The sequence below is a fragment of the Dama dama genome, chromosome 11 (assembly GCF_033118175.1).
Source record: "Dama dama isolate Ldn47 chromosome 11, ASM3311817v1, whole genome shotgun sequence".
Classification (NCBI taxonomy): domain Eukaryota; kingdom Metazoa; phylum Chordata; class Mammalia; order Artiodactyla; family Cervidae; genus Dama; species Dama dama.
Genome location: NC_083691.1, coordinates 101,357,434 through 101,376,215, shown reverse-complemented (window position 1 = coordinate 101,376,215; position 18,782 = coordinate 101,357,434). Strand labels below are relative to the sequence as shown.

Below are 18,782 nucleotides of genomic sequence, written 5' to 3'. Positions count from 1 at the left end.
ATCTGGGCATCTGTTGATTTCTGGCTTCAAGCAGGTGCTATATAGATAAGCTATTAAGAGTCAAACAAGACTTCCATTTTTTGGATGTTCTTCAGACTACCAAGACAGGCTGAGATGGCAGGGTATCGGCTATAATCACTAATCAATACAGTTTAGACCTGTGACCTAATACTCCACAACCAGCCCAGATGCTGAGTCATACCTGACTACGTGGGCAGAAAACTTTGCAGTTGCTCTCACCAGTCACTTCAAAACTTTAAAGAATGGTTTGCTTTTAAGTATACTACACAGACTTGACTTCAAGTGACAATTCACAAAATCTGCATGTTGGTAATACATTCAGTGAATGACAAGGGTAGAGTGTGGGTGTGTACATATCCATGATTTCAGCTGCTTCTCCACCATTTTGTGAAATAAACAGCTCGCCAAAACTAGTTGAAAGTTTTATTTATATAAAATTCATTACGAACATAAAAGATTGGGTTTCTTAAAAAAAAAAAAATCTGCAATTATTTACAGCAGTATTGCACAAGTAAAGTGGCAATTACCCTGTCAAAATCCATCAGTGCAAAACACAAGCCAGGGAAATTGCAATACAAATGCTACATACGCTGGGTCCTAGGAAAAAGTTACAGACAGATCAGTGCTATTTATAAATGAGTACCTGACGAGTTCTGATACAGTAACTAGTGGTCACAGAACCTGGACGTACAAATTAAAGAGAGCTTCTAAGGTCTGAAATTCCCAAATCAAAGTAGTCAAGTTATTCAGCTGGGAGCTTGAGGGTGCTTCTTACACACGATGCTGTCCTGAGCAGGACAGGCGTTACCCCAGCTGGTTTAGCGACACGTGTGGTCATGTCACTGCACACGTGCGTGCAGAATGGACACACACAGGCACCAAGCTAAATCAGCAGGGATGACAAAGCCATCAACACAGAACCGCTAGAAAATCTCTTTCAAGCTTTCACCTCTTTGCACCCAGGCCAGTGGGGTTCAGACCCTTGCTTGAAGGCTTTGGAGAAGCAGAAGGAAGGTGTCACCCTGAAGACGCAGGTGGATCAAATGCTGGGACCAAATGGTTCAGGGTTAGGGAGAGGGTACGGGCCTGTACAGTTAGTTCCTGAAGATACATAGTAGAGTCTGCACCTCAAAGCAAAGGAAGCCACAGAGAACAGTTGGCGGCGGGGCGGCGGGGCGGGAATTCAACTACTTATCAGTTGCCAACAAAGGTTAGTAGTGTGAGGTGGTCCAGTAGTCACTTGGGAAGCAGGGCAACTGGTCAACCAGGGCGTTCAATCTGCCTGGTCTCTGCCTTCAACAGTCTCATGGCAGCACCTGCAGAAGTGGACGTGCGCGTGTCTCTGAACACTGAGCTGTCAGGGATAAATCTTCAATGGAAAAATCTTTCCCACTGCTAACAGTAAGTATTCTCTTTTGTAAGATACGGCCTGAAGTTAACAACACTTGTTTCTATGAAAAGCTAGCTGTTCAGGAATTAGAGAGTCACCGGAAAGTTCTAGAGGAGAATCTGACAGCCTATCAGATTTCTGGTCTCTCATTACGGTGTCGAAACACAACCCTCATCATGAGGACAGCAAAACCCACTGGGCTAGAAATACCAGGGACCAAAGCTGGAGGGCCACGCTGGGGAGACCAAGTGGCCTGCCATGAGCTGACCAGTCACCACCTCAAGAGTTAAAGCAGTTAACAGGACAGCAGGGAGCAAAGGGGAAAGGGGGGTCAACACTCTGCAGAACTTAAGACATTAAATAAGCCAGAAATAAATATACAACATTCCTACAAGTTACAGCAGGACACATTACATAGAAAAAGAATCGACAATATTTACATCCCTCAGTTCTGAAAAAGTTTAGTAAAAACTGATGTTTTTTTTCTTTTACTCATTTAGGCTGTACAAAATTTTACAAGAAAGTAAAGGACACATAATTGCACAGACATTTGGCTCAGTTGATAAGTAAAATATGACTTCCTAATCTAATAAATAGTAAAAATATATACAATATTAAGAAGGAGAAACAGGAGAAAGCTATAGCCCACTATGTACATTTTTTTTTTTTTTTAACCAAGGGAACAAAAAAATCTTTATCAATTCAGTTCTATGGAGGGGTCCAGGTAATTTGCAAATTCACTCATGAAGTTACTTTCATGCGTTTATTGTATTTCTGTGAAAAGTCACAGGACACTTTCTACAAACGTCACATGAGACCAGGTGGTCAAGGCACAAAACCTGCATTAAGTTTCCAACAAGGGACCGAATTATTTTTGCTTTCTACAAAAAGTCAAAGGAAGGAAAAGAAAGACATCAAAGGTACACCTAACCATGGGCATACCTTCTGCAGGGAGAGGCATCATGATCAACAGATACATACAGTACAGGGATGTCTAGTCACCTCTCAAGTCCCAGGGGCAACATCCTCATTTTAATACTTCTACAATTCATAGAATCTCTGATTTCCTCACCAGCTGCTTCCACGGTCAGCCCAGGGGGCCTGCAGGCCCCCAAGCCCAAGGTAAACTTGCAAGTGGGTGAGCAAGCGCTCAGCCCCCCGGGGCACTGGTGCTGAAGGAATAAAGTGCTCCAGTCCAAGAGACTGGCCCATGAATATGGAGATCCTGGGGGGGAGTGTCCCAGAACCAAATACGTCTTTGGTGTGTGTGTGTCCAGCAGGCCCACGGCTGCAATTCCATGGACCGCCTTAACCACTTGCGTGGACTTGAGGATCCAGCGGAGGGGTTCAAGACAAAGGGTCAAAGGACACAGGCTGAGACTCAACACAGCTCTTAAAACAATTCAAGACCCCAAGAAGCTACTTGGGGAAAAGAAAATGTTTGGAAGGAAAAATATTTGGAGTCCAATCTCTCTCTACCTAAGGAAAAAGTATATAAGTAACATATATATATATATAAAACTATAAAGATACAAAAATGAATCAATTTTTCCAACCGATAAGGTAAAAACACTGGTCCTCGAAGGGCCAAAAGCAAGCATGACAGTTGTTGTTGGCACTGTTGACTTGTTTGAAAAATCATGTATGTCTTTTAAAAAAGCTGTTTAATCAGTTGAGGTTTCAAAAACTGTAAGAGCAATGGGGTTCACAGAATGACCCCCACCTCCCTGCTTGCAATGCTCCCTCAGTTGTCTGTCTTGGTTCTCCCCAGTAGTTTAACTGCCTTTGAAAAGACCAACCAGCTCGTGAGCTTCCATTCTCTGCCATCCTCCTGGCAGGTGTGAAGGAAAAGCACCCCCAACCGAAGTGGCTGCAGGAAGGGGGGCCTGACAAAATCCAGCGGTCCCAGGAGGTGGACAACTGACAGACATCCCTGTGTCTGATGGCATTCTTTATGAGAATTGCTGAGAGCAGAATGAAGCCTTTACTTCAAAGAGCGGTTAGCCAAGTGTGAGCCATTGAAGGCCAGATGAACTCTGAGTTGGATGAAAAGCCAGGATGCCCAGGAAACAGCTGCTTAAAGCCCTGCCACAGCCGCTGCCAATTCTCACGAGGGCTTGAGTGTGGCCCCCTGCAGCTGAACCTGGCCATAGGCGGGCAGGTCAGTTCCCTGGAGCCTTAGGCCGAGAGCCCACCCTGTGTGGCGGGAAAGCCGACAGCAAACCTGGTATCATGACTGCCCTGAACCTCTGCAGAGCACTTCTAAACAAGTCCATCAGAGCAGGCGAAAACCGACAGCGAGCACTTCCCAGTGGGTAAGCTACCAAGAGACAGGCTGACCTATGTCTGATACAGGCTCGGACCATGGAAACAGTCACTGGACCAAATGTATTCATCAGTGCCCTGACAGGCTGGAAGAGCATCACCAAAGGATGTAAGCAAAACACACACACACAAGAGTAAAATTTTGCCACAGATGCAACTGAATTTTAAGGAGGTAAATAGCTATTTACACAATGGGAGTGGCATGTCAATACAGGCTGACAAAGGACCTCTCTCTGCCCCTTTTACCAGTTCCATTTCATGAAAACTTTTTTGGTATTAATAATAATGATTAAAGAAAAAAAAAAAAGGGTCCAAGAGGCAATGACTGGGAAGGGAGGAGCCATGTCATACCTCTCCTGTTTAAAAATGCTGTATGGTGACCTCTAAAAATAAACTAAGGCAGCTTTATAAATGAGCTGGCTCAGTTTCCACTGCAGAGTTTATATAATCCTCTGAGAGTAGGCAAAAAGTTCTTAAAATTTTAGTACAAAAATCACTCATGAGTTGGTTAAAAAGTTTCCATTTCCTTTTTGAAAAACCTGCTCTTATCAAAGGTGGGAAAAAAAAACACACACCCTGCAATGTAAACACCATTCTTGCATAAAATCTTGCTCCAGAGAACCATGATTTGTACGTTGTTTTTAAAAAAAGAGAATCCCTCCCTCATTTACATTCACAACAAGCTTCCGTTGGAAAGTCGGCCGCATGGTGATGAACAGACAAAGGTCAGGTCCAGATGCAGCGTGGTGTCCTCCGGGGACGTGCCGGCTGGCTCTCCGCCTGCCCTTCCAGCGAAGGCCCGCGGGCTGCACGCCAAGGGCGCCGGAGCACCGAGAGCCCGCGCGCAGGGCTGGCCGGCCCAAGACGAGCTCAGCGCTGCGTGCCGTCACTGCATTCTCCACACCAGGCGCACGATGTAACGCAGCACGCGGAAGAGAACCATCTGCGGGCGGCCCTCGACAGCCTGTGGATGCACGAGGACCTGCAACGAGAAGACAGAAGCCGCTCACTGCCCAGCCCTCACCTGTCTCAGGCGGGGCTGGGGGCGGGCAAGGAGGGCACCGGACTTCAGGGAGCCCCCAGCCCCGCGGGAACCACTGAGAAGGGCACAGGTCACCCCGGTGCCAGCTCTTCCCAGAGCTGTCACCCCTCAGGAGCAGGGGCGCTGAGCGATGCTCTTTACAAAGTGACCGAAAGGCTGCTTGGGAGACTCAAAGAGGGTCCCTGAATCCGCTTCTCCCTCTAAAAACCACATAATTCTGGGGTACTTCCCTGGTGGTCCAGTGGCTAAGGCTCTGCTTCGAAGGCAAAGAGCAGAGGTTTGATCCCCTGTCGGAGAACTGATATCCCGCCTGCCGCGGTCAAAAACAAAACAGCAACAAACAAAGACTGCACATTCTTTCCACGGGTGACGTCACAGCTGACCAGAGCTGCCTGGGCCAGGGAACCCAGCAACCATTGGAAAAGGAACAACCCAACGCAGGCCGAGAGCAAAGCCGCCAAGATGGCGTGGTCAGGCTCTGTCGCCCCACGCTTTGTAAACAATGACTGTGTGACAGCTGAGGCCATTTACGGCACTCTGCACGTGCATCACGAGGCACTCGCGTGGTCACGGGCTATTGCGCGCTGCACGCCTGTGTGAGCTTCACTATGAAAGCCCTGCTGCATCAGGGCGACCTGCAGTGGCATCGTGATTATATGAGGGGACACTCTGGCTATGCTATGATTGCGCTGTGGCTATGCTGCGCCAGCCAGGAGAGAAGAAATGTGTCTGCGGTTCCCGAGGCTCCTCGCGTCTCTGCCTCCAGCCTCTGAGCTCACAACTTGCCTGCCTCAGGCTCTGCAAACAGTGCAGTGTGGACACTAGACAACTGGCATCAGGAACAGGATGAAAGGCGGTACGCCCACCACCTCCGCCCAGGTGCTGAGAAACGTCACCCCGAGCTGGGGTCCCGTGAAGAGAGGCATGGGGAAAGCAGACGGGAACTCAGTGGATGCAAGCAGCTAAGTTACTGACACTCACATCTGTTTCAGGCTCCCTTAAGGGTGCGTTTCGGGCAGCTGTGACTTACTTGAGAAGTCACTGATTCGGGGTGATTTGCCCCAAGAAGCTAAACAAAGTGAGGTGCTGACGTGCCCCCCTGCCTCTGGCGCGAGGCAGCTCTTCTGGGTGCATGCTGTCAGCCCAGCACAGCGGCCAGGGTCAGCAAACAGGCGGAGCCAACCCCTGCCCCTCCGGCCCTCACCCCAGAGCGGCAGGCAGAGAGCGGCGAAAAACAGAACATGTCTATTTGCTGGTGACCCCCACAGGTTTAGGACAAGCTGAGTACTGCTCAGAAGGAAACTGCCAGGCTATTGAAAGTCTCAAGGTCCCCCGTCTTCCAGAGCATGCCCACCTTCAGATCTAATCCATCTTGCGGGTGAGTGCAGGGTGTAAAGGCTTCCCCGATCGGTGGTTCATCGGTAAATAATCTACCTGCCAACGCAGGAGATGCAGGTTCGATCCCTGGGTCGTGAAAATCCCCTGGAGGAGGGACTGGCAACCCACTCCAGTATCCTGGCCTGGAAAATCCCACAGACAGAGAAGCCTGGAGGGCTACAGTCCCTGGGGTCGCAAAGAGTCAGACACGACTTTGCAACTAAAAGACAACAGCAGCAAGCAGAGTGCACACTCAGAGCAGCCGAGGCTGGTGACAGAGACCACCTGCTTCCCCGTCAGGAGCTGCGTCTCTGCTCAGGTCTGACTCAACACCCCAGGCCAGCTCTCTGCTCTGTCTAAAGCTCTCCATCAACCCCTTTCCTCACTCTGGGGGGCTGGTCTTTTCCGATGCAGAAACGTGGGACCACTGGCCACGGGGCAGGCTGAGGACGGGCGTCCCCTCCCAGACCCAACTGCCGCCTGCAGATGCCAGCTGCAAGCAGGGTTCCCTCCTGGCCACTGTTTACACAGCCCTCTGGGGTGTGCTGGACGGGATGGAATTGTGATAAGGCCTGAGCACTTCCCTTGCTCCTTCCAGAACCAGACTGGAGGAAATCGGCTTTATGTAAGCGATTCCTGTAGAGGCGTTCCGTAACCACAGTCTGCGATTTTTATCTGCTCGACACACAAGATTGCTTTGTTTTGATTTAACTTTCTAAATTACTTTACTTCTTCGGGGTGAGAATAATTTAGGGGAAGGTTAATTTTAGTTGAGACTAATATTAACAGGTTGAAAGAGGCTTATTCAAAATAAAACCACGATTTACTAAAATGAAGAAAGGGTACATGGGGCTGGGCTAAGCCATTGCTTCACGATGGGGGAAGACGTCTTAAAGCCGTCTGGCTGGTGGTGGCCTTCAGGCGGGCCAGAGAATGGAGTCACGATGACCCCACGAGGGGACCGGGTCACACGCAGGGACGGACCCTGACTGCTGACCCTTGGCCAATTTTATATTCCAGAAATGGAATTATCTAAGAGGAGAAAACCTTCCATGCACACTATGAGGACAACAGGTGCAAAAGAATTTTTTATTAAGAGTTTTGCTTTCGTCTCACATGAAAAGAATATGCGGTGGAGATGCAAAGACATGCCAGGGTGGCAGGAGAATGCAGGAAAAATTTGGCGAAAGGGACAGCCAGCCCCTGACCAACGAGGAGATGCTGCCAGGTCGGGGTGAGTGAAGACCGGGGACGCCTGGCCCGCAGACGGCACGCGGGACAGCCCAGCACACGCCATCACTCCAGCGGACAACCGATTCTGGACGACATTCAATGGAGGAAGCCATTACCGCTGATTCCAAGAGCGGTGCCAGCCCAGAGAGCCCTTGACAGCTGGCCCAGCCAACCAAAGCCGCTGCTGGCTCACACCTCACAGACAGCTGGAGGATGGGCAACTCCCGTCAGGGTGGACATGCTGCCCTCCGACACCTGCAGAGGGCACAGAGATCGTCTCGCCAGTGGGAGTCACCAGCACACACGAGCGAGAGGCCTGGACTTCTGGCCTCCAGGACTATGAAAGAAAGCCGTTTCTGCTGTTTAAGGCCCCCGGCCTGTGCTCCAGCCACCCTGGCAAACTAATATAGCTGTGCATGCTCAACCATCGCGCCTACGCCTTTCCCTTTAAGTGAAAAACAGCGCTTCCCAGCTCAAGAATTGCATAATGCTGCTTTAGTCTAAACCATAAAAACACTTTAAAAAACTAAACACGCTCCTAGGTTCAAATCCTTTCTGTCTCACAGTTTCCTCTTCTGCTCATCCACACATGCACACAAAGTACAGTATCCCATCCCACTGGGACTTCTGTCTCTGTGGTCTAGATCCGGGTCCCCCTGACGGGCCTTGCCCCTCTCTGACCGAGGGGCTCTGGCAGCCCTCACACGGGCCTGCATGACAGGGAACACCTGACTTCGAAGCCTGTCTGCATGCAGTAGGTCTTGGGGGCATTCCTGAGTCACAGCCCATGGCATGGGGTGCCTGTGGTGCTGCCATCAATGGGAACAGCCGCAGAGAAAGCCTGGGCCCCAACCCAGAGGCAAGTGCAAGCGCCCGCCTTGCAGACTGAACAGCACCCACGCGTGCCAGTGAGACCGAGGCCTTGCACCAAAACAGTCAAGACACGGATGGTCCTTCCCGTCCAAAGAGCAGATGTGACAATGCGCTGCTGCGCTGCTTTGCTGTCATAGAATGCGGCACCGGCCACCACCATGGTTTCAGCTCTGGGACCACCCATCACACATCAGGGGATTTTAATTCCATCTGCAGGCCCAAATAATCATGGCCAAACATGCTCTCTTGCCTGGGAAGCAGGCGTGCAGGATGCAACAGAGATCTGGAGACTTTCTTGGTGGTCCAGGGGCTAAGACTCTGTGCTCCCAAGGCAGGGATCCCACATGCCATGGAGCCCTGATCCCGTGGGCCACAACCACGAAGCTGGCGCTCTAGAGCCTGCAAGCTGCAACTACTGAAGCCTGTGCATCCAGAGTCTGTCCCAACAAGAGAAGTCACTACAATGAGAAGCCCATGTACAATAACTGGAGAAGAGCCCCCACTCACCACAACTAGAGAAGGTCTGCTCAGCAACAAAACACAGCACAGATAAAAATAAATACTTTTTTTAAAAAAGTATTTTAATGTATTTTAAAATACTCTCCCAGACTGCCCTGGAGAACTGGTCAGGTGGACCATGGCACACCCGCGGAGGGCAGCTCTGATTCCTCTTTCCTATCCTGCAGGCGGAGATGAGGCCGGGCTCTGCAAAGTCCACAGGACACACCAGGCCTTCTGACTTCATGCACCCGAGCCTGGGGACTCAAAGAATCGCCCACTGTCACCGCTAAATGGAACCACCTGGCACAAGCCTTTTCTCTTCACGACCTGAGCCAGCGTGGCTCTCTTGAGTCTCACATACCGAGCCTGAAGATCAGGAAACACCAGGAGACCTGACTGCTTGCCTTGAGTTCCAGCACAGAGCAGGACACACTCAACAATCGCGGCTCCACAGGCCTCACTGGGCCCGATGACTCGGTAAGTACCACCCTCAGGTTCACTCGGCATCATCACTCAAGGGGGCTTACCATCAAAACCAGAGAAATGCACAAAGCACAACAAAAATAAAGGTTGAGTAAGGCCATAAACATGATTAAGAGAGACTGAAAAAAAAAAAGGAAAAGGAAAAGGAAAAGAAGACTTACCCAAGGAACTGGGATGGAGATTTGGTGCCACAGAACCACAGTTTAGTTAAGAGTTTTCTGGCAGTCAAGGTAACAATGGCAACACGACACTATTTTCTCCATCTTATCAAAAAAAAGCACAATACCAAACTCTTGGAGACAAACCAAATAGCAAGGTATACCAGAACTCTGAGACTCTGAGTGATTTAACTTGTTCAAAAGCTTGCTTCTTAAGAGAATTTCAACATGAATGCCTAAGATGTCCCAAACTTTTTTTAAAAAAAAAATACAGATTTATCTCTCAGTGGGAACATGTTACAGGAGACTGAGTTCTAGACTCTGAGACCAGGAAGGACTCTTACAAAGAGAGAACCTCTGCTCCCGTTTGGGCAAATGAGGACGCAGTGTCTGCCCGGACGTGCGGTGTTTGCTCTTCCAAGTGCATCTTCCGGAACAACGCTGAACGCTGTCACGATCTCAGGGCACAGGGTGAGGCGAGCGGCAGAGCGGCCCCACTGCTGGGCGGAAGGCCGCCACCGCCCACTCACAACGCATCAGTCTAAACGGTCTTTTAAACGACCAGCCAGTGAGACTACAGGTCAGAGAGGCACAGGGCCCGCGTGTGACGACTTGACGTGGAGCTTGCTAAGACGACTTGGTCTCTCTCCACTTTCAGACCCAGAACCAGAGTCAAGGGGCAACTCAGCTGGGATTCCAGCCCGAGCTCCACATCCACTGCTGTTCTCAGGTGTCAGACTGATGCTGCCCGAAGACCAAAGTCACTTTCTATTTGTCACCAAGGCAACAGGGGCATTTGCATAGCTGGTGCCTACCAAGCTTTGTTTTCAACACAGCTGTGGAAAGAGCGCCAGGGGATCCCCTTGGCCGGATGTGGTGCTCCCCCCCAACCTCCCAGCACCAGGAGTGAGATTTCCCACAGCATTGCACCCAACGTCCACCAGGGGGGCAAGCGATGCCAGAATGTCACAGAAAGACTGTATGGTCATGAATCCCACCTTCTGACTGTCAATACATCACTTCAAAGCATCTATTAAAGGTGATGCTTTTGGTAGGGCAAATAGCCACTTCCCTCACTGACCTGGCATGCACCAGATTTTCTTAGCCCAGTATCACCCATAGAAATAGAAAACTTGTTGGTTTCCAGGCCCCATGCTGGCTGAAATGAAGAACCCCGGCCCATGACCTTCGAGGGATATTGCTGTGCCAACCACAGAGAAGCCAGAGATGGCAGTGACCACTCTAGCACCAAGACACCACTTGAGGAAATATTCGATTCAGAGCAAGCACACGTGGTTGTCAAAGACCGAGGCTCCAGAAAACGCTAATGAGACATAAACACTTTAACCACAGCCCAAACCCCTCTGCTTTGGCTCAGCCGGGAGAAGTCGAGCGGAGGATGACGTGATAGGCTGATTATTTCTGTACGTCTGCAGGAGGGCTGTGCCTCCAGTGCATCACCATTTCCTCCTCAAGAGATAAAAAAAACCCAGTTAGACCTCTCTGAAGTCCCCCCCAGGCACCTGCATCTCCAAATGGTTACGTGTTGATGGCCTCTGGTCCCCCAAGGGCCAGGCAACCGTGCAGGTGTGCCCACCTGCCACAGCACGATGGTGCCCTCACGGGTGATGCAAGCAGGCCCGTACCCAGCTTGGTGCCCACCCAGGCATTCACCCATACACCAGCGCCTCAACCCAGGCTCACAGCTGTGTGACCCAGATAGACACAGCATGTCCGGGGTCCCCCCACCCAACATTTCCTTTAACAAGCTGGGTACTTATCAGGTGAACAAAGTTACCAGCATCTCTCCTTCTATAAAGATCAATGGAGAAAAGTCAATTATGGTTCAGAGTGAGAGAAAACAGCCCTGGTGGATGACAGCATTTTCTAGCTCCACCTCTCAATGCTTTAGATTTAATTGTCACTACACATCCCGAAGAGAATGACTGAATATGGGGCTCCTGAAGGTGAACGGATGGAGTCAGGGATCACGGTCCCTGCACTTGTCCAAGAGCTGTTTCTTCCTACAAGATCACATTTCACCCTCCACAAGAAAGGCCTTGTCCAGAAAACCTGCAATCCACAGCTGCCATTATTGATGGAGATAATCTGAACCCCATGCTCTCAGAGAAGGCATGTGTGCAAGGCTCTAAAATCCACAACTGCTTCATTCAACTCCAAGGAAGACACTCACCAGGCCTGAAGACTGTATCACACATAAATGGTAGACATCAACTAAAGTATCCTAATCATAGCTGTTTTTGCTACAAAAACTGTCACTCTATCAACCTGTGTGAGTCAAGTGAGAAGCACCATCTCATGAGATACCATGGGTCTAGTTTCAATGCTTAAGATGCAGATTTTTCATTATTCTTTTTTTCAGACAATAATATAGAGCATTTTATTTTGTTTGACTCCAACATTCAATTAACGAAGCCTTCAAAAGAGGACCGTTTGAGAACATGCATCTCTGAGTCTATGTGTGGTTTATGCTATTACCAAACAAGTTGCAATTTTGACCTCTCCCTGTCCACTATCTATAGAAGATAGATATCTTCTTCAAAAATAAGGATCGAACATCAGGTTCATGTATCTTACAGATGACCCTTGAACAAGATGGCTTTGAACTGTGCAGGTCCACTCATACATGGATTTTTTTCAATATGGTACCTATTTTTCATTTTGTTAAATGAAAAATTAAATTAGCTAAGTGCAGGGAAAAGTTTGTGTTCAATTAGAGATTATGCTATGTGGAATCAGTTGAGTCCTGATGCCATCTAAACTGCTTCAGCTTCCTGCCCTTGGGTGAGTCATTTACCAACTCCTCTGTCTTGAGGCAGAGATGGTAGCGATGGATTTCTGTTTGTGTGGAGGGTCGTGCCCCAAGCCCCTCCGATGCTCAAGGTCAACTAACATGAAAATGCTAATGTGTTGACACCAGTTTTCCTGTTGCTCCCCTCAAAACCAGCCTGTAAGCCCCGTTTTCTTCCCCACTTCGTCTAGATCAGGGATACACTTTCCTCTATATAGTTCAGTCAATTCATGCCTGCACATGCCCAGGACCAAAAGTAGGAGGCAGACAGGGGAACAAAAGATATACTGTTTCTTGAGATCAAACAATGGAAAGGTTTTCATCCACTTCTGGCCCATCTAGAGAGCCTGTCCAATGGGCATCAAGCATAGTGTCCACTGCAGGCCCCTACCAGGACATCCCCAGGTCACAGCAAACCAAGCGCAGCCTACGTGAGTGCAGAGTGACGGGCTGGGCAACCTGATGGCCAGGAAAGAAGGTGAACATCCCAGTCTGGGTACTGGGAAGGGCAGGCACGCAGGTTAGAGAATGGGGATGGGGGGCCTAATCACCCCGTCACAGCCCTGGACTGCAACCCCATCCAAGCCTGAGAATCCCACCCAAGTGGACACCATCCTTGAGAACCGGCCGTGAGCACAAAGCATCCCATGCCCGCAAGGGACCAGAGTCCATGCTTGCTGACACTTCCTCCAGCAGAAGATCTTGGACTTGCACTCACGCAATTTCTGAATTGTGGATGAAGCCAGAGGCAATCAAGAACAAGAAAGCTGGCGGCCTGGATGGAGACCCCCACCCACAAGGCAGAGGCAGCCTTGAGCAGGGCTACTGAAACACAAAGAGATGCTGCTGCCCCCAGGCTTCCTGCCAGCTCCTCGCCCTCTTCAGAAAGCCCGAGAGATGTGGCTTCCTGCAGGTCCGCTGACAGCCCTGGCTGCCCAGTGTTCCAAAAGAGCCCTCTCCCCCCCCGCCCAGGGGTCCCAGAGAGGAGGACGCGGGGAGCCGTGGAGCCAGGACACTTGTGTGGCTGCAGGTCATCCACCAGCAAATCCCAAAGGAATCTCAGAGCTGAATCACCTCTTCAGCCCCTTAGGTTCTGTCCCACCACAAGCGTGCACGTGACTGGGGTGCCGAGGCACTGTAGTGCCTGATTATGGCAGGGAGACACGCCGGAGGCTGCCACCAGCCAATATGAGCATCAAATTAAAGTGAGCATGCTCAGTCACTTTAGCCATGTCCAACTCTTTGCGACCCCATGGACTGTAGCCCACCAGGCTCCTCTATGAGAATTCTCCAGGCAAGAATACTGGAGCGGGTTGCCTCGCGCTTCTCCAGGGGATCTTCCACCCAGGGGTGGAACCTGAGTCTCCTGCATCTCCTGCACTGGCAGGCAGATTCTTTACCCACTTAGCCACCTGGGAAGCCTGCGAGAGATGTGTAATAACCTGCTGAACTAATCAGGGACCCATGAACTTATTTTGATAAATGAAGTAAACACAGGGGAAATACACCCATGAAATACCCACACTTTCCTTCCATCATGAATGGGAAGTACTGATTTGGAGTGGAGGATACCACCTCTGACCAGGGGCTCTGGAATGAGACGGATGGACACCCGTGCCTCCTGATACAACGCATGCAGGAGGACACAACACCACACTGCTGGGACCACTGGCAAGGCCTGCACGCAGCCCACAGGTGACAGCTCTGTCATGCCGCTCATTTCCCAACCATGCCCGCTACACTGTGGTTACGGTTACGTAAGAGAATACGCTTATTCACGGGAAGGACACGCCGATGAATTTAAGAATAAAGGAGTATCGTGCCTGCAACTTCTCCAGTAGTTCAGAAAATAGTCTGCACACAGGCAGGTGTGAGCAAAGTGAAACTGAAAGCCGCTCAGTCGTGTCCGACTCTGTGTGATCCCTCAGACTGCAGCCCACCAGGCTCCTCTGTCCATGGGATTCTTCAGGCAAAAATACTGGAGTGGGTTGCCACGCCCTCCTCCAGGGAATCTTCCCCACCCAGAGACTGAACCTGCGTCTCCTGCATTGCAGGCAGATTCTTTACCATCTGAGCCACCAGGGAAGCCCCAGGTATAAGGGAGGAGGACGTTAAAACACATGTGGCAGAGTTAACAGCAGGGACTTGGGTGGCAGATACAAGAGGGGTCTCTGTACCATTTTGCAACTTTGGTGTAAAACGCTGCAATTATTTCAAAACCAAAAGTTACAAAAACACAGCATGCATGGAGCAATAAAACTCCCCTCAGGTAGGCAGGCCCTGGCAGGGTGGTTTGGGGAGATGACGCCGAGCCCCAGAGAGAAGGGGACGTGCACCTGGGCTCTGAGCTCACCTGGGCCTCTCTTACCTCCCGAGTCAAGGATTCAGACGCCACAGCTTCGAGCACAGGCCTCCCCACCGCCCTCAAGGGCACTGACCACGTGACAAGTACACGATAGTTTCCGCTATCGCTCTAACTGCAAAATCGGGAGAACAGCCCGTCAGGCTTTGCAGGGCTCGTGGCAACAAAAGACCAACACCTCACAAAAGGTACTGGAGCCATATTAAGTAGCCAAGGACACCAAATATTTGTGTCCTTGTGTCCCTTTGTGTCCCTTCCCACCACAAAGCAGGGAAGCAGCAACGGACTCTGCCCGCCAAGAAGTGACACCTCCCAGGGACAGACAGCACCCAACTTGAAAGCAAAACGCCTCCCATTTCCCGCTCAGATGTCCACCCCCCAGCCGCCCCTCACCCCCACCGTGTTCAACAATGGCCCATCAGTGTGACTGCAGACCACGGACCGCTCGGAATCTGACAAGTTTCAAGACAGGCATCAGCAGCCCTGGGGTCACTGGGTCACCACTCCGAGTTTCAGTCTGAACAGGCTATTTATAAGATCTGGAGAATATGTTTCATTTTAGAAAAATCACGTTTTAAGTTACAGTCTGTCCCCTTCTCTTACCCCAATATTCTAGCCTTCACAGAAATCTAGAGTCTTTTAAAGGATTAGCGACTCTGTATTTTTGCATTGGTTCTTTTTTTTAAAAAGAGATGCCAAGGTTTACAATTACAAAATACTGCAGCATATCACAATGAAACTAACTTCTTATTTTACCCAAAACACTGAGAATAAATAGGTTACATCTCATTTGGAAAAAAACAAAACATGAACACCTTCTACATTAAAGCATGCAGTAACACTGGGTGGAGGAGATGGAGCGGGAAGGCACGAAGTGTTTGAGGCTGTTTTCCCTTCTTCAGTGGAGAGGCAGGTAATGACACAAGCAGACAGCCTGCGTCTCCTCTGCACAGGATCAGGACTGGCCACCACCTCGACCGCCTACATATGGGGATGGCTGTGCTCCAACCCCTCCAACCCCACCACGTTAGCCCTTCTCACCACTGGCCACTCAGGGCCACCACAGAGATGCACCAACCAGGCCCATCAGGGAAACCTTTGTAGAGTCACTGATGTTTCCCAAGGGCTTCCCTGGTGGCTCAGACGGTAAAGAATCCACCTGCAGCGCAGGAGACCTGCGTTCAATCCCTGGGTTGGGAAGATCCCCTGGAGAAGGGAACGGCAACCGACTCCATATACGTTTAAAGAGAAACTTCGGCAAAATCTCCTTAAACCCATCCGGCTCTCTGGTCAAAGGCTCTCAGTCAGCTCCCAAGAGGATGGAGCTGACGACTGCTCTCTGTGTCCTGAGCGTCCGGGACTCTGACGGCACCAGGGCCCAACAGCCTCACCTCTCCCGGGGAGCCCCACCCAAGCTAGACCTGGAGGCCCAGGGCTTCCACTGCCCTGGGAGATGGGGGAGGCAGGCCAGCGTGCCGGCCAGTCACGGCCTTACTCGCCCTGCTCGGCTGCCACGGCCATGTGAAGGCACCGCCTCCTGCTGGATCCGTGACGCGCGCCCGAGTCATGGTGGATGCAGCCGCCTACCCCCTGGGGGGACACATGTCCTTCCCCCCGCAGCACAAGGACCAACATCCCAGATATCCCGGGGCCCTGCTTCTGATCACTCTCCAAGTCCAGCGGGAAAGCCAAGTCCACACACACACATGCAGTAACCCCAAAATCCCACCTGAGAAACCAGGGCAGAGGACTTGCGAACACTAACTTCTGTGGCCAATTACACAACAGTCCACCTTGCAAAGAGGAGTGCCACTGCAGATCGAGGCTGAGAGGGGCTTTATGCTCTGTGAACAGGTTCCCATCAGGTTGCGGCACATTCTGCCAGCTAGACACAGCATCATAAGGAATTCTGAAGCCCGTTCATCAACGTGACATGTTCCATCTAATGACAGGCTCATACGTTTCCCATCAAACACACACATACACACCCAAGAGAAGGTGTGAGGAGGAGCCAGTAAGAGTATTCTGAAAGTCCTGAACTCCTTGATGGAGATTCTATACCGGAGAAATAAAAGACTTGTAATTGGAAAACATCTCCATGTATGTTTACAAAAGCTTAGAAAGCATCACATATAACAGGAAAATAAGAAAGATTGAAAGCAATTTTACAGGGATCATCAATTTATTTAGCAACAGCTAGCTACAAAAAAAGACTAACATTTAAAAAAGGACAAAACATTGGGGTGTCCAAAGTATAAATTCCCTCCAGAAGAAACAAAAAAAGAATCTTTAAAAGGGGTTTATATGAAAGCATAATGTCTGGAAAAAAAGGAGTCAGATGAGAAGTAACACAGAAAGAATGATATTAAATCTTATTTTGTAGAAAATAATTAAGTGCTTCCTTTTGGATAAATCAACACAAATATCTTCATACATGGGAGACGGAAAAAAGGCTGTGCTGTCACTGTTAAGTCACTAAATCGTGTCCTACTCTCTGTGACCCCATGAACTGTAGCCCACCAGGCTACTCTGTCCGTCGGAATTTTCAGGCAAGAATACCAGAGTGGGTTGCCACTTCCTACTCCAGGGGATCTTCTGGAACCAGGGATCAAACCCAGGTCTCCTGCATGGGCAGGCGGGTTCATTACCACTGAGCTGCCAGAAGCCCAGAAGAAAGGTAAGCAGGCCGAAATTACATCCTCTCATGTGTGTGCTGGTGTACCCCTGCAAGAAGCAGTCACACATGCTCCTAGGAGCCTACCTCCCTGAGTTAAAGCCTACACAGTTTAACCCCTCTTCCATGGGAATAAGGTGTCCAAAATGCTAACATGCATTGCCACTGAGCAAAACAAATAAAATACACAGTGTCTGCAGCCCAAGATCTAAGGCTGATTTTTTTTTTTTTTCTTTTAAACTAACAGCACACCTCAAAAAATTCCAGTGCTATCAATTTGAGGTATAAAAAATTTTATACCCCGAATTATAGGCTAACGTATTGGCCTCTTAACACATTTCAGTAAGCGGACACTGAGAAGAGCGGTGGGGACTGGAAGGACAGAAAGGCGCTCCTGCCTGACTCACTGCCTGGCAAATCGCAGGGGAGACTTTTACCTTGACCTTTTTTTCCCCCCTAATCTTCTTGACTGCACCCCACAGCATGTGGCATCTCAGTTCCCCGACCAGGATCGACCCCGCACCCCATGCACTGCAAGCACAGAGACTCAACCACGGAACCATCAGGAAGGTCCAAGAGTCTTACTTCAGAGCTGGCATCACTCCCGTTGGCTGCGTAAAGATGGAAATTTAAAAATTTCTTTACCTCTGACCCAAACTGCTTCAAGGGAGGAACGATAACACCCCCTCTGGCTTGAAGACTACGTTAATAATTTTGTGGAAGTATTTCAAATATATATATATTCCCTTTTCTTCAAGCATGGAGGATTTAAGGTTTGTGCTCCTACAACCCCCTTGGCTCACACTGTATTTTGTCTAGCTGCTACCACTTAAGTTCAGCCATAAAAGAAACGGAAAATGGGAAAGGAGAAAGAAAAGTAGGTCACACCTAGGTAATACTGCTCATTTCCAGAATAAGCACAGAATCAAAAAAGGAGATAAAGAAAACATCATTTACCCTTCTTGGGTAATATGCATTAAACTCGTCTCCGATACGCCGTAGTTCTTGGGCAATCCATATCTCTGGGCGTGTATCTGCAGGTACAGCCTGAGACTGCCTCATGGAAGCTGCATGAAAACAGACAGAACAAAAATCACATTGTTTTCCATGGATCATTCAGTAAGTCCCGAAGGTCAGTTTCCAGAAGTCAGCCCATCTTACACATGGGATGTTCCCAGACGTCAAGAGCTACAATCACCCATTCAAGATTACAGCGGCAGGCAGGCTCTGCTATGTAAACTCTGGTTTATGAATAAGGGATACCGGAGATTCAGAAGTGCCACATTTAAATATACCGCAGCTGATGAATTACACACCTCTATTTCGGGAAGGCAAAGACAGGCAGAAACGGTACAAGCAACGCACGCTGCAGCTGCTGTTTAGTCACTAAGCCGTGTCTGACTCCTTGGGACCCGTGGACTGTAGCGCACCAGGCTCCTCTGTCTATGGGATTTCTCAGGCAAGAACACTGGAGTGGGCTGCCATGTGCTTCCCCAGGGGAATCTTCCTGACCCAGAGACTGGACCTGTGT

At 49.8% G+C, this 18,782-nt stretch overlaps 1 protein-coding gene across 7 annotated transcripts in view; it reads right to left on the bottom strand.

Moving 5' to 3' along the window:
* Positions 1 to 430: 430 nt before the first annotated feature.
* Positions 431 to 18,782, bottom strand: part of BCL2L11 (BCL2 like 11) — a 50,123-nt gene continuing 31,771 nt past the window's right edge. For 5 of the 7 annotated variants that reach the window (XM_061156045.1, XM_061156047.1, XM_061156049.1 and 2 more), the window contains one exon: positions 431 to 4,718. In XM_061156045.1, the coding sequence (XP_061012028.1) occupies positions 4,378 to 4,718 (341 nt within the window). In that variant the 3' untranslated portion in view covers positions 431 to 4,377. Of the gene's footprint in view, positions 4,719 to 18,208; positions 18,319 to 18,782 lie in introns of all 7 variants that reach the window. The other 2 variants (XM_061156048.1, XM_061156046.1) reach the window with 1 other exon arrangement.